General features: G+C 36.2%; 1 protein-coding gene and 1 long non-coding RNA gene across 5 annotated transcripts; one reads left to right on the top strand and one right to left on the bottom strand.

The window, feature by feature from the left end:
* Positions 1-2,795: 2,795 nt before the first annotated feature.
* Positions 2,796-10,558, top strand: LOC127963321 (uncharacterized). Of its 4 annotated transcripts, none has more exons than XR_008154780.1 (7): positions 2,796-2,935; positions 4,313-4,380; positions 5,788-5,885; positions 6,816-6,899; positions 8,725-8,774; positions 9,403-9,465; positions 9,665-10,558. It is a non-coding gene; the product is annotated as an uncharacterized LOC127963321 (long non-coding RNA). The 4 variants fall into 4 exon arrangements; XR_008154778.1 differs by having other exon boundaries at positions 8,725-9,465; positions 9,665-9,776; positions 9,945-10,558; XR_008154779.1 differs by having other exon boundaries at positions 8,725-9,465; positions 9,665-9,776; positions 9,909-10,558.
* Positions 10,559-13,278: 2,720 nt separating this feature from the next.
* Positions 13,279-17,043, bottom strand: LOC127963320 (riboflavin kinase). The gene is made up of 4 exons (XM_052563170.1): positions 16,714-17,043; positions 15,198-15,349; positions 14,953-15,055; positions 13,279-14,855 (listed from the first exon to the last, which is right to left on the bottom strand). The coding sequence occupies exons 1-4, from the start codon at positions 16,793-16,795 to the stop codon at positions 14,707-14,709; spliced, it is 486 nt and encodes a 161-aa protein (XP_052419130.1). The 5' UTR covers positions 16,796-17,043; the 3' UTR covers positions 13,279-14,706.
* Positions 17,044-22,956: the final 5,913 nt, after the last annotated feature.

Genomic DNA, 22,956 nt, shown 5'->3' with positions numbered 1-22,956 from the left:
CGTGAATAATTATATATTACAAATTATTCAGAATTTGGAATGCATTTTAGGAATACTATTCCCATTTTATTGTAAATTTACATTTAACATTAGGGCTTCATTTTTAACATTAGTTAATTAATTAGGTAACAAACTGCCAATGAACAATTCTTCTGAACATTCATTCATCTTAAGTATTCCAATATTTAATAACACCTTGAGAAAATCTAAAGTTGCTACTATTATTTAATGAGTTAATATGAACTAAAACTTTTATTTTTTAACAAAGATTATTAACTTCTGTAGCAAATGTAGCTATTGCTCACTGTGAATGTTAATGGCGAACTAAAGAGATCTTATTGTAAAGTGATACCTATGGGTCTTTATAGTTCTTTTGCACTTTAATCGGTGCGAAACTTAACTTTATATATTTTTCTGTATTGCTTTATTGTATTTAAATGTTGAGTTATTTTTGTTATAAGAAAAACACTTTTTTAACCTGTTATACTGTATTATGAGCACTTTTTATTAAAACAAAATTTCAATACCGTGATAATACCGTTTACCGTGATTAAAAACATGAGCAATTAATTGCAAGAGGAAATTTCGCTAAATCGCACTCAGAAAATCACACAAAACTAGTGTTTTGGTGGCGAGTTTTACACTGACAAACACCACTCAAATTTTCATCGTAAAAATTTTGTTGTCAAACTGCTCGTTTACTTTGACTTCAAGAAATATTGTTTAGAGTTTAATTCTTCTGGTGAACTGGTGTGAGAGTGATTCAACCTCTCCTTGTTTTCTTTACAAAAGGCCCTTTTGGTTTTAAAGAGAACAATTTAGCATTTGACTGAGAGAAATTCAACTCGAATGCGCAGTGGTCACAATGACTTTAAAAGAGACAATATATAAGCGCAGCCCCTTGTTCTGACCTGTGGCCGTTTCCTTTAGAACGAACATTTCTAAAATATTTGCAGCTCCCACACAACAATTGCTACTTTCCTGCGGTGAATAACATGATAAAGCCATTACTATTGACACATGCTTACGTGTTACAGACCTTGCGATAAATATCAAAGCGATTCTTCAGTGTTTTTGCAGTTTAATGCAAGCAGTTTGAGTGAGAAATCTCATTTAACTGACATTGGCTTTGGAGCCATGTTTGGTCTAGTGATTGACAACTCAATTACGGTCATGTTGGGTCATGAGCGGCTGCTTCAGGACTGTCAGCATTGAGTGAATGGAGTGTATCAGAGCGTAAGCCTGAGGTCATCAGAAAGGTCAGCCAGCTGTAGATGTCCAGCTCACTCTAAAGGAAATCGAACAAATACATTGCTTAGCCTGGGGTTAAAGGTTAGCTCAATGTATTTAGCTTTTCTCACGTTCCCACAGCATCGCTTTGGGATAGTTTTGATCCATTCTGACACCTAGAAAGTGAAAAATATGTTTTGGTCATACTAACAAAGGTGTCAGTTTAACTGTGTATGTGCAATATTTTTTTACTGTGGTCAGTTTTTTGCAACTCACAAAATTAATTATTTTTATTTAGCTTTCAGTTTCTAAGGCCAGCTGATTTTATGAGGGCAATCTTCATAAGCTGTCTTACTTCTTGAGAGTGCTCTGATTTATGAATCCTGCATGTGCATGGCCTTTGAATTGTCTGCAATCATTAACGTCAGCAGGTCAATCCTTCAACCAGGAGCCTTTCCTATTCATGCTAAAGCTCTGAACAGGTAAGCACTTTGGTTTCCCTCTCTTTTTCTATCTATATATGTATTTCTTGGTTTTGTTTAGTTTTTTCTTGTTTGCTTGCTTTTTTGTTATCTTGTTTAAATGTATTTCCTACATGTTTTGTTTGCTTGTTTCCATGTATTTGTTTCATTAGATTGTTGTATTTGCTTGTTTTTTGATTTTGTGTTTATTGTATTTGTTCTGTTTGCTTGTTTCTTTTTTGCTTGTGTGTTTAATCTACTTTGCAATAGTTGTTTTTGTTTGTTTCGTTAGCTTGTTTTATTTGTTTGTTTGCATGTATTTGTTTTTGTTTTGCTTATTTCATTTGCTTGCTTGTTTGTATTTGTGTGGTTTGCTTGATTTGTTAGCATGTTTGATTTTCAAATTTGCTCATTTGTATTTTATTTTTTTATTTTCGATCAGCTTGCTTTTTTTTTTTTTTCTTGTTTTCCCCTACTTTTCTTAAACATGCATTCAGGGAAATGTTAGTTATTTCTGATGCTACCTACATAAATATACTAATATAAGCACTGGATTTATTAAACAAAGCATTTGTTCACCACTGCTAATACAATTTTAGTGTCTACCTACACTAGTAGAAGTGGGATATTCTAGTTAAGCATCTCTGATGTGTTATCTGTAATTTTTTTTATGAGGGGAATATTTAAGTAAACCTGATAAATGTGTAAATGTGTTCCTCATCCTGCTCAAAGTGCACTGGACCTGAGAGTAAAGACTGCATCAGCTGTGAGGTGTGAACAAATCACCACAGAACCACAGTCAAATAAAGTCCCAGTGAGACAAGAGGTGCACTGTGTGGGGACAGATTTCAGTTTTTATTCTTTGGCAGGCTCTTGATAATGGACAATGTGTGATCAGCTGTGTACAAGGGGAGAGACAGTTTCATCTTTGCCACCACACATGCCTCAAATCTACAGACGAGGGGCCTGACAAATGTACTTGCTGTAGAAAAGGTAAACAGTCATGACTGCCTCACAAAATAGAAAAAAATACAAGCTCTTAACATTGTCCTTTCTGTTTGTTTTCACACAGATCGATTTGGAGTGGAGTGGTACCCCTTTGAAGGGGAGTGTCGTGAAACCTGTCCAGAGGGCTATTTATATTCCTCGAAGGGAACATGTGATCCCTGCCCTCCAAACTGCACTGTGTGTACTTCTACAGGCCACTGTCTCCACTGCACCCCCTCTTACTACCCTAAAGAAGGGTACGTGTGCCAAACTGGAGTGTGGACGGGGTCAGTTGCATCATAACTGTTCTTGAATGTTCTCTTTTGCTCGCTTGGCCTTGTCCATTTCTTTTTTGTGATTTTAAGATTCTGGTTACTTTTTTTTGGAATGTGAGTGAGATTTATGAGAAGATTCTTCTGAAAATCAAATTAGTGGTTGAGCTGTAGGCGCAGTGTTGAGAAAACCGTGCCATTGCCAAAATGTTTTTGTATTCGCTTTTTTGCCAGTTTTCACCTTAATTTTCCCAATGGATGAATCTCACAAAACCTGTCAAGAAATTACATACATATTGTATATATGATATATGGTGAATGTGTTTATACATTATGATAGTATATGTTATGCTGCTTGTGTTGTTGTTTGTATTGCTGCTCTATCAGTGAAAATATGGGGGTGGTTAAAAATATTTTAAATGTTTTTGAAAAAGGTATCTTCTGCACACCAAGGCATAAAAATACATAAAAAATTCAGTAAAAACAATATTGCAACATACTGTTTTCTAATTCCTGTGATGTGAAGCTGGTTTTTCAGCATCCTTACTCCAGTTTTCAGTGTCACATTTATTATTTTTTAGCAACGCTGAAACCAATTGTGCGGATTAATATTTTATGGAAGTCGTGAGAATGTTTTTAGGACTTTTTGGTGAATAGAAAGTTTATAAGAAAAGCATTTTTGCATCTTTGCTCAAGAAAAGTATTTAAAAATTAAATCCTACTGACCCCATAATTTTGGCCAGTATTATAAAAAAGACACAGCAATTGTATATAGTGATTAAAAAAAAAAAAAGGAAAAAAAATGTACAGGAAGAAAACACTTTAAAAGGGTATAATGTACTAATGTGACACAAAATGCTAATGGATCTAAAAATACATGCATATATCTTTTGATTTTGCAGTGCTGTTTAACAAAGACATGTTTTCATGAGATTCACCCCACTAGACGGAAGACTTTTCTTTCATTTTGTGTGCTGAGCTAGATCGCTTTAGCCCATGTATGTATATCTGTAAATCTAACTGGATGTTGTTTGGCTTCTCACGACACCCACTGCTGTTTATCTAATCTTTTTCACAAATTGTTATCACGGTCAAAGATGCGCTGAGCATGAGGGAAGAGCTTGTCTGCAGAAGTCAGACTGAAATAGCAGCAGAAATGAGACCGTGGGGGAACAGAAATTCTTATCATTAGTTGCAGACATGTATAAACGGGTCCTGCGCTCTGGCCTCCAGGGCTCCCACACACGCAACCTCTGTCACACGTGCAAATACAGACATTATCTGGTTTTTATCTACATCTGTATTTCCTTTTCCATGTTAGCAAGACTAATTCTTCTGACTCGTGGTGTGACACTTGTATAGATGAAGCAGCTGACTGATCATGAAGACTGTGTAACCTTGTGAGGAGGGCTGTCAGCAATGCCTCACTGGTCAGTATATCATTATTTGGATGGATGTGTGCACAACAAGCATTGCTCATAAAGAACTGAAATGCATCATGTTTTCAGCAACAAAAAAAAAATCATCTTCAGTATAAAAGTCTTGAAAACATCCAATCTAATATTCTGTTTAACATTAGCAGAGAGGACATTTTGAATTAAACCTGGAAATAAATTTTTAGCATTTTAAATATTATTTTAATGCACTATTTTCCATTCTTATGCTATTAACCCTATGAAGCCTAATCTAGCAAATTTTGTTACACAAATGTCTAGGGCCTCTAAATTATCAACTTGATCGAAACTTTACTAAAAACTTGTTGTACACAATCCTCTACATGCCTTCTGTCATCGGACTGATAGTTTACACTTTTTAGGCAAGTAAAGGCATTTTTTAATAATTTTAAAACATTTACTTCTATGCGTGTAGATGTGCACAAATGATAGGGGTTCCAGTATCTCATTCCATCGGTTATTATTCTCAAAATTAGAGTATGTCTGGTGTGTCTCTGAAAATGTGTCAGGTTGTCTGCATCTGCACTTCAAGGCAGCATAATTTGGCATCACGGCTCAGAAAGTCGTGTCCACAGTGATGTGTCAAGATCAAAGTCGTGAAGAAAGACACAGATAAGTGTCTAACACAAGCCCGCAGCTTTTTGGCCCATTTAAATCCGATAAACCGATAAACCGAACAATCTTTCCTTCAACAAAAAAGATTTTAAATACCGTCTGACAGTAGAAACACACAAACCTCGCTTCACCTCAGATCAGATTTGATCGAGCCCTCTGCTGGTCAGTGTAGTATTGCAAGAATAATGCCGTATTCAAACTGAGGAACAATAAAAGAGGTGTCTAAAGCTTTAAAAACGGCGATTTCTCATTTTTAATTTTTATCATCTGGTCATTCGTGCCTGCGTAGATTAATGTCTTTCTCTGCAGCAGCCCAGACAGATAAACAATGGTGTGTCGAACTTTCTCGGCGGTTTTATTTTTTCATTCAGGGCTGAAACGCATTGATAATCAAACCAAAGAAACCTAAATTAGTTGTCTACATTTCTGTATAGAGTTCTTGTTTTGTATTCTGACCTCCAGTAAACCAGACTTGAGTGTGTGAAATGTGTGAGGGAAATACAGCAATGTCGTCCTCTGCTGGTTACCATAAATAAATTAATAAAATCGGCATTTTTAGTCGAAGCTAAGAAATCAGTAGTAATTTCACTACCCACTGAGTGATTTCTGTTTCTATGAAGAGTGTATTAATGGTAAGTATTTTCCCTCAGTGAATCCAGAGCATTGTATATCTTGTTTACTGGACTATTATCAGTCTGTCTCATGTTTTTTGACTTTGTGACTTCATAAGAACAGATGTAAAGTGTAAGAGATGTTGTATTTCTGCAGGCTGAAATTGAGCTGACACAAGATGTGCCCTGAGAGGACTTTGGAGGACAAGTTGTCCACGAGGTGTGCTCGATGTAAGGAAGACTTGTTCCTGTCAGGTGAGATGAGACATGTCTGTCTGCATCATTCACACTTCAGGTTTTGTGTCTGTGCTGTATGTGTGCAACATGCTTTTGAAGGCAACTCTGGAGAAACAGCATAGTATTGGTATTTGTTTTGCTGTCCTTTGATTTCTCTGGTACAGCTGTAGAAAGGCACATGGTTAGATGTCACCTTTTTGGATAATGTTTGAAAGTCAGTTTTTGTATAAATGCATAATTTTTATGATTGCATATCAACATATCACATGTTGCTACATAGAATGAGAGTTAACTGAATAAACATTGAGCCTTTGTGACAACATGCATACATGTTATGTATGCAACATGTAATCTGTCGTTTGCATCTGAGGAGACTCTGAATAGAATCTGGTTTTGACACATGAGCACATACATAGATATTTGTAAACCGAGTTAGAATAGCTTTTAATTTTTATTTTATTTAGCACATTTTTATTTTTAATTCGTTTTTTGTGAGTTCTCACCATATTATTGTTAGTTTTAGGTTTTTAACAGTTTTATTAGTTTCAGTTTTGCAAACATGTTTCACAATAGGCCAAAAAACTCATAAACTAAATTTTAGAGTCTGGAAATTCTGTTCGTTTCAGTTTTATCCCCCGGGCATATTAGTTTTTATTTTTATTTCAGCTAACAGAAAATGTTCTGATTTAGTTTGTTTTAGTCCTGAAATGTATTTTCTTTTTTCCCAGTTGTATTAGTATTTACTTTAAGTTAATGAAAATGATTTAATTTAATATCAGTTTAGATTTTTTTAATATAACGGCATTAACAGCCATTAGCATCCATGCATTAGCTCAGTGGTAAAACAATGAACCCTCCTTTAAGGTGTGTGCACATGCGCACACACACACGTGTGTGTGTGTGTGTGTGCGCATGTGCATGATGACATTTTAGATTTTGTGTGTGCAGGTCAGGGTGAGTGTGAGCAGTGTGATTCCTCCTGAAGGACATGTTCAGGGCATCGGGAAGACCAGTCTGATTCCTGTCGGGAAGGTGAATGATTTCAGTAGTGCCTCCGGTCTACATATTTCTCATATGCAAGTGCAGAAAGATATTATAGATATACTAGTAATCTTTGTCAAATGTCAGGACGCCTTCGGTTCACTCTACCTGCAGGACAGCAAATGTGTTGCTGAGTGTAAAAGGTGAAAAATGTTCTTTCAAAACGCACAAAATGCTACATGTTTAAACGCATGGTCCCGCAGGCTGCGTCCCAGATTGCACTTGTCATTGTCATTTTTAAATATTTGTTTTATTTTATGTTGTATTTATTTTCTTTAATTACATTAAAAAAAAATAACATTCATTCAGTTCATTTTTGGTTCATTCCTCAAAATTGGTGCCTTTTGATTTAATATAACAACCAATTCGTTTGCTATTTAAAAACTTAGCAAATGTATTCTTTCATCAATATTATATTTCATCAGCATTGATGTTGATAAGGGTACGGTTTGTCCCTGTCCCTCACCTATTATTATAATTTATTTCTTTAAATTAGAAGGAATCCCAGTGAAAAGAGAGACTAAAATGCTGCTCATATACAGTATGTGGAAACTATCAATTAGTTCTAGCTCCGGTTCTGTTATAAACTCGCAATTCTAAGAAATGAAGTCAGCATTGTGTGGCATAAACTCGCAATTGTGATTTTTTTTTTTTTTCTCCTTAGAACTGGACTTTATCACTCGCAATTGAAAGTTTAAATCTTACAATTGCGAGGAAAAGTCTGAATTGCGAGTTTGTATCAGGCAATTTTGAGGAAAAAAAGCAACTACTCGCAACTGTGAGAAAAAAGGCAGAATTGCATGATGTAAATATAAAGTCGCAATTACTTTTTTTATTATTTATTTAGTAGCGGAAACGGGCTTCCATAACATTGTGACATTTTTAACTGTGTTGGAAGTGGCCAAATGCTATATTACTACTGTTAATACTAATGGCGCTCTTTTGTCCTTTTTGTCTTTCTTCTAAAATTTGTGAAGCATTTTACCCTCAAAAAGGCCCAAAAGGGACTATACTTTCCTCTGGGTGTATGATCTTAGGTAATAACACAGGAGCGAGAGCATATGGTTGAGGAGCTGCTGTCGGTACAGTCCTGCACTCCTGCCATTGTGCGCTTTAGTAAAGCATGTAATCTGCGTTTGCTGTGGGGTACTGCATCTCTAATTAGTATGCTGTATGTCACTTTGAAAGAAAAGCTCCAGCTAAATGCCAAGTTACTGACATTCCTTCCAATTATGAGATGAAGCACTTTAAAAGGTCAGTGGGTTTGTCCAGAAAGTCTTTTTGCAAGTGGATGGTTTGACATGAAATTTACCCTTTCATCTTTTTCTGCTGCTTTATCTTTTTTTTTTTTTTATTTACATCTATAATGCAATATTAGGGAATCCCCAAAAAAGTATCACAGTTTCTACAAAAAAAAATAAAAAATAATAATATATATACTCAACATAACAAGGATCATATGACACTAAAGACTGGAGTAATGATGCAGTATATTCAGCTTTGCATTACATATATAAATTACATTTAAAAAATAAATATTTTACCTGGGGCATTCTCATTTTTCACAACAGTCAGAAGCTAGGAGTAACACGAGAAACATGTAAATAGCACAATGTTGCCATGGGCAAAGGTCAAAAATATAGCTTAGCAGTAATTGTACAGAAGCATTTTCCACAGTTGACCAATCAGAATCAAGTGTTTCAGAGTGTCGTGTAATATTAATGATAATTGACTTGGTTTTGATGCAACTGATTATTCCAAAATGATGCTTTCCAAAATGACAGCATTGTAAGACACGTCTGTATTTCCCCTGCAGTTCCTCTGTGGACGTCTCCAGCAGATCATGTCAAGAGTGTGACCACACATGTAAGGAATGCTCAGGAAGCAGCCGTTTCTGTCTCAACTGTAGAGATGGATACTCTCTGTTGAGAAAGTTGCAGTACTAGCTCCGTTTAGAATGTTCTTCAATGGGATGAGTGCAGTTCTGTTTATTAACTGCTAGAGCGGTCTTAAATTGTGTTTTCTGAAGATAAAATAAGCTTTTACGGGATTGGAACGACGGGGGGTAAGTTATTCATGACTAAATTTTCATTTTGGAATGGAGTATTCCTTTAATTTTGTTTTGTCACTCCTTTTCTTTAAAAAAGGAAAGTGGATGCATTAAGTCTGTAAATGTTTAAATACTCAGTGTTTCAATAGTACAGCAGTAGTTACTTAGCAATATTAAAAAAATTTAAGTTTGCTGTTAAACAGCTTCATCTTTCTGCTTTGAACGCTTTCAAAAATTGTCCCCATTCACTTCCATTGTAAGTTCTTTTTATCGTAACTTTGAGAAAGTAGTTTTTCATGTTTAAACATTTTAAATCCATGTTAGACAGTCTTTAGTACAATCAGAGTGCAGATGATGTGATTTGTGTACCTCGGCGGGATTTATCTGGTCTGTCATGTGATCGGCAGGCCCTGGTGTGATCTCCTTAACGTCATGTTTTGACAGTTTCAGATGTTTGGAGGAATCTGCTCATCTACGCGTCTAAATGGGGAATATCTCATCCGTGTGGTAAATGTCTCTTTAATACGGTTTTATCAAATCTGTAATATGCTAATCTGACTATATTGTAGTGTTTTTTTAATTATACATTCATTATTTGTGTTTATCTGATTTGCTGATTTGACATTTTTAAGCCATTAGACTACTCTAGACAAATTCCTTATTTGAGATATTTTCTGTTCTTTCTAACGTTTTGTGTTTTGCACAGAATATGTCACATGTGGCCCATGTGACCCATGCTGTAATGAATGTAGAGGTCCGGGACCACACGGCGCCTCACAGAGTAATGACAGCATGCCATCAATGCCTGAACCGGCCATGTAAGGTTCACACAATGCAGTATCTTTCGATAACACTGACTCAAAGCGGGACATGTTACTAAATTATGGTTTATACAGTTTTAAACATTGTACATTTTGAAAATGTGATTTTTTTATTTTTTTTACTTTCAGTGTGAAGCCATTGACTTTTAACCTCTCGTTTCTCAGATGAATGCATTGTTGCACTGAGCTACAGCCTCATCAGCAATGATCCAGTGACTTCAGTTTATCCAGGTCTTTTTGTTTTACCTGTAATATTTGTGCTGGTGAGCTTGTTGCTTGCCATTTTTCTCCTCCTGCATTTTCAGCAGATCACTTTAAAGCACGCCACGGCTCAAATAGAACGGCTACACCAAAATCACCTCTGAGACACCTCAGCGACAGCATGCAGGAAGAGTATTGTCATAAAGACGCAGGCCAAGAGGTACTCTAGGACATTGTGTACATGGGGAGGGACAGGATGGTTGGATGGAGATGAGGAGGTGGAGCTGGAATATGATGATATGTATACTCTCGCATAAAACACAACAAGCCTGTTTATTCTTTGAGATATGCATATCAATACTTTATTTATTATCATTTTGACATGCAGAAACCCACTAATCCTCACCAGTCAACCATTAAAGAAATAGTTCTCCCAAGATATCACAGTTCTGTCATATTTACTCACCGTGATGTTGTTCTAAACCCATATGATTCGATTTCTTCTGTTGAACACAAAAGATGATATTCAGCAAAATGTCCAAGTTGCTCTTTTACATACAATAAATGGTTACCATGAATTTTCATTAAGTATCAATCAAGAATGAATTCAAAAGAGTCATACAGGTTATTGTTTGTATGCTTTCATGGTGCTTTTTTTTTTCTTGACAGACTCTGGTCTCCGTCCACTTCTAATGGAAAAGAGCATCTTTGATGGTGCAAATATAATACTCTTTTGGTAAATAGCTAAATATTAAATACCCCGTATAGCGGTATCATAAGTATTCATGTTTATGTCATGCCTGCTTTATGTTTGTAGAAAAAAAGGAAAATGTCACCCAGAAATGAAAATGTACTCCTCCTCAGGCCATTCAAAATGTAGATGAGTTTGTTTGTTCGCCTAAACATATTTGGTAGAAATTTAATTTTACGTCACTTACTCACCAATGGATCCTCTGCAGTGAATGGGTGCCGTCAGCTGATAAAACTTCACAATAATCCATCAATTAGCATCTAGTAAAACGAAAAAGTGTGTTCTTATAAACAAATATGTTTATTTTAAATATTTATTTGGACTCTCAATCTGACGGCACCCATTCACTGCGGAGGATCCATTGGTGAGCAAGTAATGCTAAATTTCTTCAAATCGGTTTTGATGAAATAACCTCATCTACATCTTTGATGGTCCAAGGGTGATTACATAATCAGCTAATTGTCATTTGGGTGAACTATTCCTTTAAGACCTGTAAATGATTTATAAAGGGGATTGACAGTCCTTTTCAAATGTTTGCTGATTAAACAGTCCGTTATCTTTTAAGGATGATGAATAGGGCCTTATGGCTTCTTGTTGTGTGTTTATCCCAGTTAAGTTTGATTACTTGATTAAATTAACACATGATTAAATCATCACATATATGGTTTTAAACGAGCTGAAGAAAGCTCATGTCACACAGCTCTTCATCAGTTTGTAAAGGTAGGGCCTACTGATACTTGCCTACAAGACAATTCTGCATTCTGCAAGTGAGCGATGCCTAGTGGTGCCATCCCAAAGAGGCACAGCTGGTGGAACGACCGGCCTGTCTCAATCCCAGCAGCTGAATCTGTAGCCATTTTCAAAAAAGTCTCTTTCACCATCACCTGACCAATTAATACTAGCACTTACCCATTCTATTCTATTATAGTGGGGCTCGAAAGTTTAGGCACCCCTTGCAGAATCTGTGAAAATTTTTATAATTTTCAAAAAATAAGAGAGTATACTAAATGCATGTTATTTTTTTATTTAGTACTGTCCTGAGTAAGATATTGTACATTAAAAGATGTTTACATTTAGTCCACAACACAAATTATTAAAATAAATAAAAGTTAAACTGAGAACTGTTCTTCAGGAAAATCCTCCAGCTCCTGCCGATTCTTCAGTTTTCCAGCATCTTTGCATATTTGAACCTTTCACTGACGATCCAAAAGGAAACAAGATGCAGTAAGAGTTGTGGGTTGAAAACTTTTTAACAAGAAGGCCAAATTTTTCTTATTTTGTTGAAATATATATATATATTTTTCCATTTATTACTGGCCTTCGTAAGCAACAAGAAGATACTTGCATGTTTCCTGGAACACAAATCAAGTATAATTTACCTTGATCTTCAAATTCCAAAAGTTTTCACCCCCCAGCTCTTAATGCATCTTTATTTCATTCTGGAGCATCAGTGAATGTTTGAACCATTTTTAATAGTTGTGTTTGAGTCCCTCAAATTTCCTCAGTGTGAAAAGATCCATCTCAAAATCATAGTCACTGCTGGAAAAGGTTCAAATATGCAAAGATGCTGGAAAAGGAGCTGGAGGATTTTTCTGAAGAACACTGCTCAGTTTAACTGTTCGGAACAAACAAGGGACTCATGCACAACCATCACAAAACAAAAAGACAGTCGTGGATCATCAGGTGACCACACACAGTACTAAGAACCAAGGGTTCCCAAACTTTTGAATGGGGTAATTTTAATAATTTCAGCATTTTTTTTTGGCTTGTGGACTAAATTTAAACATTTTATGTACAATATCTTACTCAGTGCTAAATAAAAAATAACATGCATTTAGTGTGATCTCTCTTATTTTTTGAAAATGATCACATTTTCACAGATTCTGCCAGGGGCGCCCAAACTTTCAAAAACCAGAAACACCTTACACCTTGTGCACTGTGCTAGACTAAATGAGACTTGTCAACACTTGTATATTGTTGCTTTGTCATTGGTCTGATTGCTTCAACTTTGGAAGTCACTTGGCTAAAAGCATCTAAATGTAAATGTAAACATGCACTGTAGATCTTCAGACACTGCTGTTGCAAACCAGAATACCAAAGAGAATTATAGGCCAGCCTATATTATACAATGTTTTTTTTTTCTTCTTAACTTCTGGATGAAAGTTTATATACTTAATATTTATTTTATGCATTTAGCACAATAAACTTTAAACCAATTCTTCAAACATAAATGACTTATACACCTGTGTTCAACATTTTGAGTTGAAAAATGTTTAAACATCCCTTTAAATTCAGTGTTCAGGTAGTTCAGCTTCTTAACATTAATTTTATTTGGTCCATTTTTAATAGTTAGGCTATAATCAAAAGATTTTGTTTGTTAAAGTAAAGCCACCAAGTGGCCAATTGCTGACAAGATTATTTATAATGAACAGAGCATTTATTACCACTGATTCAGAACTAGATGTGATTTATTTTCAGTTCTCATTCCCCTTGGCAATTATTTCTGACATGAAAACATAAAAAAAAAAAAAAAAAAAGACAACAGTAAAACATAAGGCATTTTTGTTTAATGCTTACAAGCAGGTGTCAACATTGAAGGAATGCTTGGTTGTGCACTGTATATTTCACATACTTAAGGCACTGCCCTGACCTACAACAAGAAAAAGAAAAAAGAAACCGAAAACATACGCACACAGTACCAAACATCTACAAAAGCACCAGTTCAACAATTAAAGGCCCAGTCTGATGAATATAGGTTGTGAAGATAGCATTAACAAACAGCTTTTAAAGAGTAAAGTTTTACTATTAATTACTATTAATAGTAATAGTACTATTAATTTTACTATTCCTAAATTAAGGTGCGATCCACTGATATATAATAGAGAACGTGTGTGTATATATATATATATAGATAGATAGATAGATAGATCGATCAGTGGTGCGATCACATTTATCGTTCTAAAGCGAATTTTCGCGGGCGAAATCCAAGTCCACGTGATGGGGAATTTCACTTGAGGGCAAACCATTTCCCACACACAGATTAGCCACTCAGACCAGAAAGTGGCGAAAATTTGGTTTAAAACTGATTTCTGTGTAAACATACATCCCTACACTACTAACAATTAATTTATTATTTATGATTTCTTTTGCCCATGAAATTTCGCTAATAACGTCGCGACCGCCCCTGTACAGAAGATTGCTGCAGTTTAACGCTAGACCAGCAGCACGTGTTTCTAGCATCAGTTCAACAAGAACACAACGAGGACAAAGTAAACCTACATGATCTAACCGGACTCTTGAGTGTCTTTACAAATGTAAAACCTGACTCTAAATATATCAGAGTAAAAGAAAATGTTATATTAGATTAAGGTTTAGTAATACATATGTACACATTAGCAAGTGTTTGCTATGCAGAGCTTCTGTACAAATTTAAATATTTAAAAGACCATGTAAATTAATACATTTTATCTTCAGTCACTGTTTGTTCTCCGCCTGCCCAGTTTTGCACTCATATTACAAACAACCTGGGCTTTACTTTAACTCTCTTTATCTCAGCCTTGGACTTCCACCTCTGGGCACGGTTCTCTGAGAACCATAAAAAGCATTCATTTTATCTCAAAGAGGAGGAACGCCAATTTTGACTTGTTTAAACAAAAATGAAATTAAAGTGAAGGTTGAGGAAGAACTCTTCATCTAAAGATTTTATTTCTATTTTTGACACTCCCTGACGCAATCATGGATTCTGGGAAGGGCTCTTTGATCGCAGTGATCATTCACCAGCAAGTAACCTGAATCCTCCTTTTTGCGATAAATATCGAAACAACAGGGCTACGCGGTGATACCGTATGAACAAATACATATTGTGCCTGCACCTGACCAAAGCACCACATGGGGACAGAAATCATTTTAACAAAGAAAACAACAAACTGCATATGTAATAAACAGGCTTTAAATAGGTGATGGTGAAAGAGACCGTTACAGTCGATGACCGTTCAAGATCTGATTGGCTGTTGTCGATACTGACGTCTTGAAGAAATTATGCTCTTTCAGTTTCAAGTGCTCAGGCAGGTCCAGCTTCATCTCGGCCTCCTCAATGTCACTATGAATCGCTGCTATCAGCTCGTCTGTGAGGAAGACACAACCGTGAGTTTGTTACAGAATGAGTGTGTCTGTGTGGGTGAGATCATGTGATGTGGGAGAGAGTTCAGCTCAATGTCTTACCAAGTGATTTGAATCCTCTCTCAGGGCGAATGTAGCCAACCATGGCCACACTCAATATCTGACCATAGAAATCTTCCTTAAAAGTGTGGATCACATGTGTTTCCTGTTAGATAAATGTTTGATATCAGACATGAGACATACAAATCAACTCTAACACTATTAAATAAGACCATTTGATGAATGCAACGATATCAGCTGTTTAGCTTTTAGATGGTTGCACACTAGAAATACAGATATGGACGCACTATGGACTTCTTTGTGTTTTTGTAGTAAGGGTTCCAGCCGATGCTCATCACCATCTTGTGAATATCTCCATTATCCACGCGTGCCCATCCGTAGTAGATTCCTGTGCTAATGTCAGCGGGGAGATTGTCCACAACCGACTCTGGGAAGTTTGCTGGGATGGGAATGGAAAAGAAAACATTAGCTCTACTGGCTTTGTGTTGCTTTCTTTAATCAGAATATATGTGTGTGTGTGTGTGTGTGTTTACATTTGAGACCTGAGCTCTTCAGATGTACAAAAACTTAAAGCAAGAGATAATATACAGCCATTTAGAAGAAGTGCAAGTTCTTGAAAATATACAAAAATGTGATCACGAATACCAGTATCAGTAGAACGATTCAGGCATCACTAGTGTCAATATAAAACATGACACGAGAGACACAGAAGTAGTGTTGCCATGGGCTGTGCTGAAATATCCAATCTGGTGATAAGAGTACAGCAGTTGGCTTCCAGAAGTAAAAACCCCATTCATTATCTCCATAGGGGAACAGATCTAGAACAGTACTGTTCCAGACAGACTATTAGGGTTGCTAATCAATGGTATATATTTTGTTGAAGCTATCAACTGCATTATTAACTGCACATTTCTTGTGGAAAAACTACATTTACAGTGGATTTCTCTGTAGAATAATGGGTAATGAAGTCAGTTTCCCAGCACTCTCAAACTACTTAAATATTTGTACACTTAATATGCATATTTTGCAATAAACCCACAATATATTGTTTATCCCCATCTCTATAAAATGTACATCTTTAAATCTTTTTTTTTTTTAACCGGTCATTTACAATGATTCATTAAAGCGTTTAAGTACAAATCTTTGTACTTTAGCCATTTTGTCAAATTTTCAAGTACCTTTTGCTTCAAATCAAAGTTTGTAATTTTAAGATTCACCTCGTAGCAGGTTAGTATGGTTCACTTCTATAAACTCTCTATGGGAAAAATGAATGGGGAACCAAGGCCACTGAAAAATGGGCGGGCCCTGTTACACGAAGCGTCGTGTCTGGCCAATCAGAATAAAGCAGTTAACAGAAGCATGTAGTAAGACATAGTTATATATTAATTTATCCAGAGCTTCAGTTTAAAGATATCATTCATTACAAGAGTGTGGTGTTTAACTGAATATTAAATTAAAGCGGTTTAATTTCAAGCATGATTCAAACTTCATAATACTTTCCTCGTATGACATCCAAAGGAACTGATCACTTATTGAGTGTAAAGAAAGTCAAATAATTAACAACCTGTTTTAATACTTAAATGATTACTTCGCCCGTGAGGTTAATCAGAATGTAACGTTATCTCAGTCACAGTATAATTTTAATTGGGTCCTTTTATTTAACAAAAGTGAATAATATCTAACGTACTGACACACAGTCATGTCTCTTCCTCTTTCTCTCCCACAGAAAGAAGTTCCAGTAAATGTTCTCAGAACTGGTCTCTGTGGACCAACGCTAGCTATTTCTTTTCTCGGTAGTCTCACCTGTTGGGATGCCCAGGTCTTTGCTTCCACGGCCGAATCCGCGGACCACCTGTCCCCGGCAGAAATACGGTAAACTCCTCATGTCGACGCGTCTCCCGGTGTTTCCCGGACAGTGACCTGCTGATTCTAGACACTTCTCTCGTATCTAATGAGCCCGTTTAAACAGGAAATGGCAGCTTTATAGCGAGGAGCCTTTAGGTTTCGATCCCAGCTGTCGTGACTCTTGGATTGAAACGAAGAGGTGATATAACCGTTCTGTACCGTGACCGGCGGGTCAACTGTGTGTCGAACTCATCATCATCACACAGCAACGGCTCTGGATTTTCCCAACGACCTTCGCTGACGTATTTCCCTTAGCATACATTCAAAATAAAAGTCCTACAATTTTTACTAAAACAAATAGAAAAGCAAATTTAAACCAATCATTCGTATTTTGTGTACAATTTAATAATTCAGCTAGTACGATTTAAGTGAGAAGACAAAAATATAATTCGATTTTTTTGGTCCGTTCGTAAACGATGGAAGGAATAATAAAGTAAAACCCCACAAAGCTTCCCAACTCATGCTGCCTGTCGTCATGTGACAAAAATGTGTATAAAAGGTCAGATGTCGTGATTTTTCAATACATTTATTTACTTTATATTCACGTTCTATTACATTCTATAAAATATTAAATTACCTCACTGTATAAATAGCTTCAGTGTGAATTTAAATGATTAAATAATTGTATGTGAACAGTTTAAAATTGATAAATTATTATGCAAAATCAGTATTTATGACCTCAAATAATAAATAATGTACTTCTGCAATTTCTCAGTGAGTTGCAACTGTCCGAACTGGTTAAATCCATTGTTTTCTATGGGAAAGGCATGGCTTTTAGTCAGTGGCCACAAGGTGTCGCCATTTGTCTTGAGGAGTAGAGAGCGCTGTGCCCTCGATCATTTTGATCCTTTGCGTCTGTGACACCAGACTCTTACACACTCTTTTATAAAGTATTTTATCCTTGCATTAAATTTTAAACTACATTTATTCATTTATCTACTACAAAATTAAAAAACATATTTGCAATCTCAAAACATTTGTTTCTGGAGATGCACAAAACCTGTTATAGCTACATACTTATATTTGAATTAATTAATTAATTCAGTTATATGCAAAAATACGGTTGCAGTTCATTTAGCTTTTTGTTCCAGAGTACTTGGTCCACTTTTAACCAAATTTTGTAAAAAGAAAAAAATATTCTCAGAAGAGATAATGACACAATTGATATCCATCAAAATTAAAATATTGTCACCTGTAAATTATGATTTAACCGATTAAAACCTAAAAAAACCAAACTTTTTTTCTTAACTTCAAAATAAGGCCTATTTCTAATCTCTGTTAGCCATGTTGTATATAACCATATTTTTTTCAAGCTTTAATTAAATAAGACAAAAACATTTTCCTCACAATAAGAATCCTGTAAATGATGTAATTAAGCATTTACACATAACAACAATGATCCAGTATTACATAACACTGTGCTTAACGCTGTAAAAACTATAAATCAATAATACTGTTATCAGCAAGGGCATAAAAAAGGTGGGAAAAAACAAATCAAGTGGATGTAATATGAACAATCTCTTCGTTAAAAAAAATCTAAAGGTTATAGAAAAAAGGAAGAAAAAGAAAAGAACTTCAGAGTATAGTGGAAACAACCCGTATTGTTTTGCTATAACAATTAAAATATTTGAAAAAAAAAAATATTATCGTCGCATGTGACACATTTTATTTAATGTGACAGAAAACACACACACATGCACACACACACACACACACACACACACACACTGAATGACCAGTGACATACATAAAACCAAAGATCCTTATTCTTCAACTGTAATTGTTAGATGAGACTAAATTGGCATACATTTATCAATTAGTGAAAGCAGTTAGTAAAAGAACATAAACATAAACTGATCTTCACTGGTGTTACCCATAAGAAAGCTAACACAAGTGACAATTTTCATGAAAAATGCATTTTACTAAATGTCTGCAGCAAGGTATCATACCACATGTTGTCATCATGGTATACTCACTAAATTAAGTAGTTTCATCCATTTGTGTTCTAGTATTTGACAAAGTAGGTCATACCAGTGACTTCAACTAAAAGCTTCATGAGAAATCAGGAGCTAAATGAGAACATTTCTGATAACTGAAAAAAGACAGTGGACTTATCTTGGGCCATTTTCATAGATCTTTAGGAAATGGGTAGAAGTAGTAGAAATAGTGGTCATCAGCGTGATAATAAAAAAAAATAAATAAAAAATCTAAATAAAAGATTTTTAGTCCAATGGTAACACCACAGTGACACAACTCCAGGGGGGGACCACTACTATCATTATATATTTTAGAAGTTTTAATTGGCATTTTGTTCATATACATCATATATTTAATAGTTATGAATAAATTTTTGTATTTTAAATGGTGGAAAAACCTGTTTTTTGACCTCAAAATAAAACGAGTGTAATATTTCTGTAAAGGCTAGGGACAGAAAAAATTGACATTTCCACTAGCCGGTTCACTCAAAAACTCTGTCATTAATAATCACCCATTCTCATATCGCCTTTCCACACTGCACCAACGAAACTAAAGCAAGTTTCTTAGTACCTCAGAGGAGCAAGCGTCCTGTCAGGGCCGGGTCAATCTGTGAGAGCGACGAACTTCACACATCCACACTCTCCGAGTGTGAGACTCGCTGGCTGTGGCTGCAACACAGCAGTAATGAAGCAGGTAATGCATGCTTAATGAAGCATAAACACATTTAAACACAGCTACACAGGAGAGATTAACAGCTTGTATACTCACATTATACACCCACTCCAACATTATTACACCAGCAGTGCCCCCCATCTCTCCAGCTCTCTCTTAGTTCCCCTCATACACACACACAGACTCCTCAAACACACCTGTGAATAAACCTTCAACTGCTATGACAGTCTCTCACCATCTGTTCGTATCGGCCCCGCTCGCCTCTTACTGCAGCTACAGCACGTCCTCTGTAGATTTCTGTATTGTTTTGACTACATCTCGCCTTGTTTATTCAACAGAGATCATGGAGAGAGCTGGGGAATTGGATCCTGGCAGGTTGCAAGCTGGATTCGAACCTGCATCACCCATGTGAGCACCAGAGCACAACAGAATGTTTTTGTAAAAAAAAAAAAAAAAAAAAAAAAGAGGCGAATAGGGGATTTGTTTCAAGGAACAGATACGATCGTACTTTCCCCAGCTGGTTGATCGCAGTAAATGAAGACAATTGTTTTGTATGGCAAGTTTAAATATGCAAATGAGGTATTATATTTGCATATTTATGTACTGATTTGCATACATTTCCAGAACAGAAAACTGAACATCGGATGAAGCCAAGTTCAAAACCGTTTCATTTTGTGGACACATTAGCGTTGAAGTTTTTTTTCAGGATTTTGGATCTCTCTTTCTTGATGAATATGAAAATACTGTTATATTTTAAGGTATAAAATGTTATAGAAATCACAGATGATTTATGTTGCTGCTAATAGACAGGGCAAATGTTCCTGGTAGACTTGTTTAATGGATAACACTTTAGTTTAGGGATGAATTCTTACTATTAAAGTTATTTATTAGCATACTGTTTATCAAGCACATATTAATGCCTTATTCTGCATGACCATATTGTAGATCCCTTAATCCTACTCCACACCTAAACTTAACTTCTAACTATTAATAAGCAGCAAATTAAACTGAGTTAAAAGTTAGTTAATAGTTAGAATTATTCCCCAAACTATAGTGTGACCGTCTAATCTTTTTGACTACATCTTCTATTGTCTTTTTTAATAGACTGAGAACATGGAGAATGAAAGGACACTGGATCAAGAAAGAAGGCCAGAATCGAACCCGTGTCACCCAAGTGAGCACCACAACTCATGATTACGGCTTTAATGAGACAGTTCTGGAAAAACCAGCCCTGATCAGGACGTAAGCTGTGTAAGTTGTGTGTTTCGTTTGTCTTGCATCATCTGTACATCATGGGTGGTGAATACTGACATTCTGCTCACAAAATACGTCCGTTTATGAACATCTCATGCAATTAAGATACATTGGAGGTCACACACAACTCTCAGGTTGAATACTTGAAGGTAACGTGGAATTCGTGAATATTACCGTTCTTGAAGTACACACGTGAAGAAAGGCATTAAAAGTTGCCCCCTCTCTGTGCAAAGTGTACAAAGTGCGCTAGATGAAAAAGTACGAGTGCCACAGCACAGAGGGGGTACAGAGAGCCAGACTTTTTGATTAATACTCCTCTAAATTAACTGTTTACTCTACAGACTCTTAACATTGCCAGATTATGATAATTTTGTGACAGGCAGAGAGATTGATGTCTGAGAGCTTGTTTTAATTAATGGTTTTGTTTGTCTCTAGAGAATGGATTTTTTTTTTTTGTTCTTCTTCATGGTTGCTTTCGAACACTTTTTTTAAAGAAGCTTTAGAGCGAAGTAATGGGACCCCCGTGTGTGTTTTGAATAGAAGTGAAAAAGTGTCTACAACGATTATTTCGTGTTTGACGGAGAGGCTAATCACACATGCCGTCGTGTTTGCTTTTTTTAACTTTAATGCTGGAGTGTCTATCGCATTTTTATGACTTTTGAAATGATCAGAAACAAAATTTGATTGTTTTTGAACGTGTGTGCGTAGCGCAATTGCTAAAACCTCTTATTTATGTGTTTGTCGTCGAATGTACCATATTCCCTCAAAGTTTTAAGTAACTTTGTTTGAAATGCAGTTAAAGTAACATTATTTCAAATCTTGTTTACGTTCACATAATCATAATGGAGGCTTGTTATGTCATTTCTTTATTAAAAATGCACTTATGTACTCCTATTTTAGGATGAAGACAAGCGTTGTTTATTTTTTAGTCCTATTTTGTTCACTTCAGATTTCGTGGACATTTTGTGGTTTTATATACTTCGGATGCTCAACTAAACACAATAAAAATACCAGCATTCACTGGTGATGAAGGGACGTGAAGATGTTGTCACCTAAATATCTAGAAAAAAATAATTTTTTGTAAGAGTCAGGAAAAATTACAATAGTTTAAAGTTTATTGTGTGGTGAATGACACTCAGAAGTAGCACATTTTACACAGAGAAGCCACAAAAAAAAACGATTTCATTTGTGTATTTAGTTTCGTGTCCTTGTAGGTCATTCCACAGGAACTACTGACAGACACAGATAAATGGAGAGGTTGGTATGAAGGCAGGGAGTTAGGAAGAGAGTGTCTAAAAAAAAAAAGTAAAGCTGACAGGAAAACTGTGTGCATCCATTGCGTTATTACCATCTCTAGGACAGGGTCGTTTTTCACTACAGATACCCTGATGAGAGCTCTGACAATATCTAGTCTTAATACCCCTCTTAGTATCACTCTTCCAAACATGAGCTCTTTAGTAATGATGACACCTAAACGCGGAGCCGTCGTCAGGCAGACGGGGCCCTGTGATGTGGGGGCCCACTATGCATTGGGGCAGAGGGTGAGAGGGGCCACCCTTAAAACTATTTAAATGATAAATCGCCATTAACCGACGAGACTTATGTTTTTGCAAGAGCAAAATATTTTTATTCTGCCTTATAACCTTTCTAAACATGTAATGTTTTGTTTTGTTGTGGTTGTGCGCGCTCTCTCTGCGGGGCCCTCCACAGGTAACGGCTGTTAAACAGTGAATTTCGGCGTCTCCGACCTGCCATCGTTATGTAGAATCGCCTAAGGTCCAAACTCCTGCTCGATAACTCATGCCCCGTGCAAATTCCCATGCAAACACAGTCAATGCAAAACACATTTCCTGCTGTCAACAACATCGCTGGCGAGAATCAATCAACCGTTCATCCATTTACACTCTTTGCATACCCTTATGTCAAAGAAAAAAGCGCTCCGAGACTCCGCAGCTCTTCTGAGGCGATCGTTCCATCGTTCTGAAGAATCCATCAAGCCGGGTTTGATTGATAAGTCTGTCTGCGCTCACAGCAGTACAGCTACAGCAAATGGGGTGGCAAAGCGCGAGCTGACATAATGCAAGTCTGCGCAAGTTTGGGAGACAGACTGAGCGCGTCCGTGGGGGGTAAAAGTTTGATGCGACATGCTACAAGACACACACAGCACTCGTGATGGCACACACAAGCTGCCCCCCTGTCCAACCCCTCCACCAAGACGGAGTTCAGCATGTCTTTGTA

Source organism: Carassius gibelio, chromosome B8 (assembly GCF_023724105.1).
Source record: "Carassius gibelio isolate Cgi1373 ecotype wild population from Czech Republic chromosome B8, carGib1.2-hapl.c, whole genome shotgun sequence".
In the NCBI taxonomy this organism is placed as follows: domain Eukaryota; kingdom Metazoa; phylum Chordata; class Actinopteri; order Cypriniformes; family Cyprinidae; genus Carassius; species Carassius gibelio.
The sequence above is the reverse complement of the archived record's forward strand: the minus strand, read 5'-3'. Positions and strand labels throughout refer to the sequence as shown.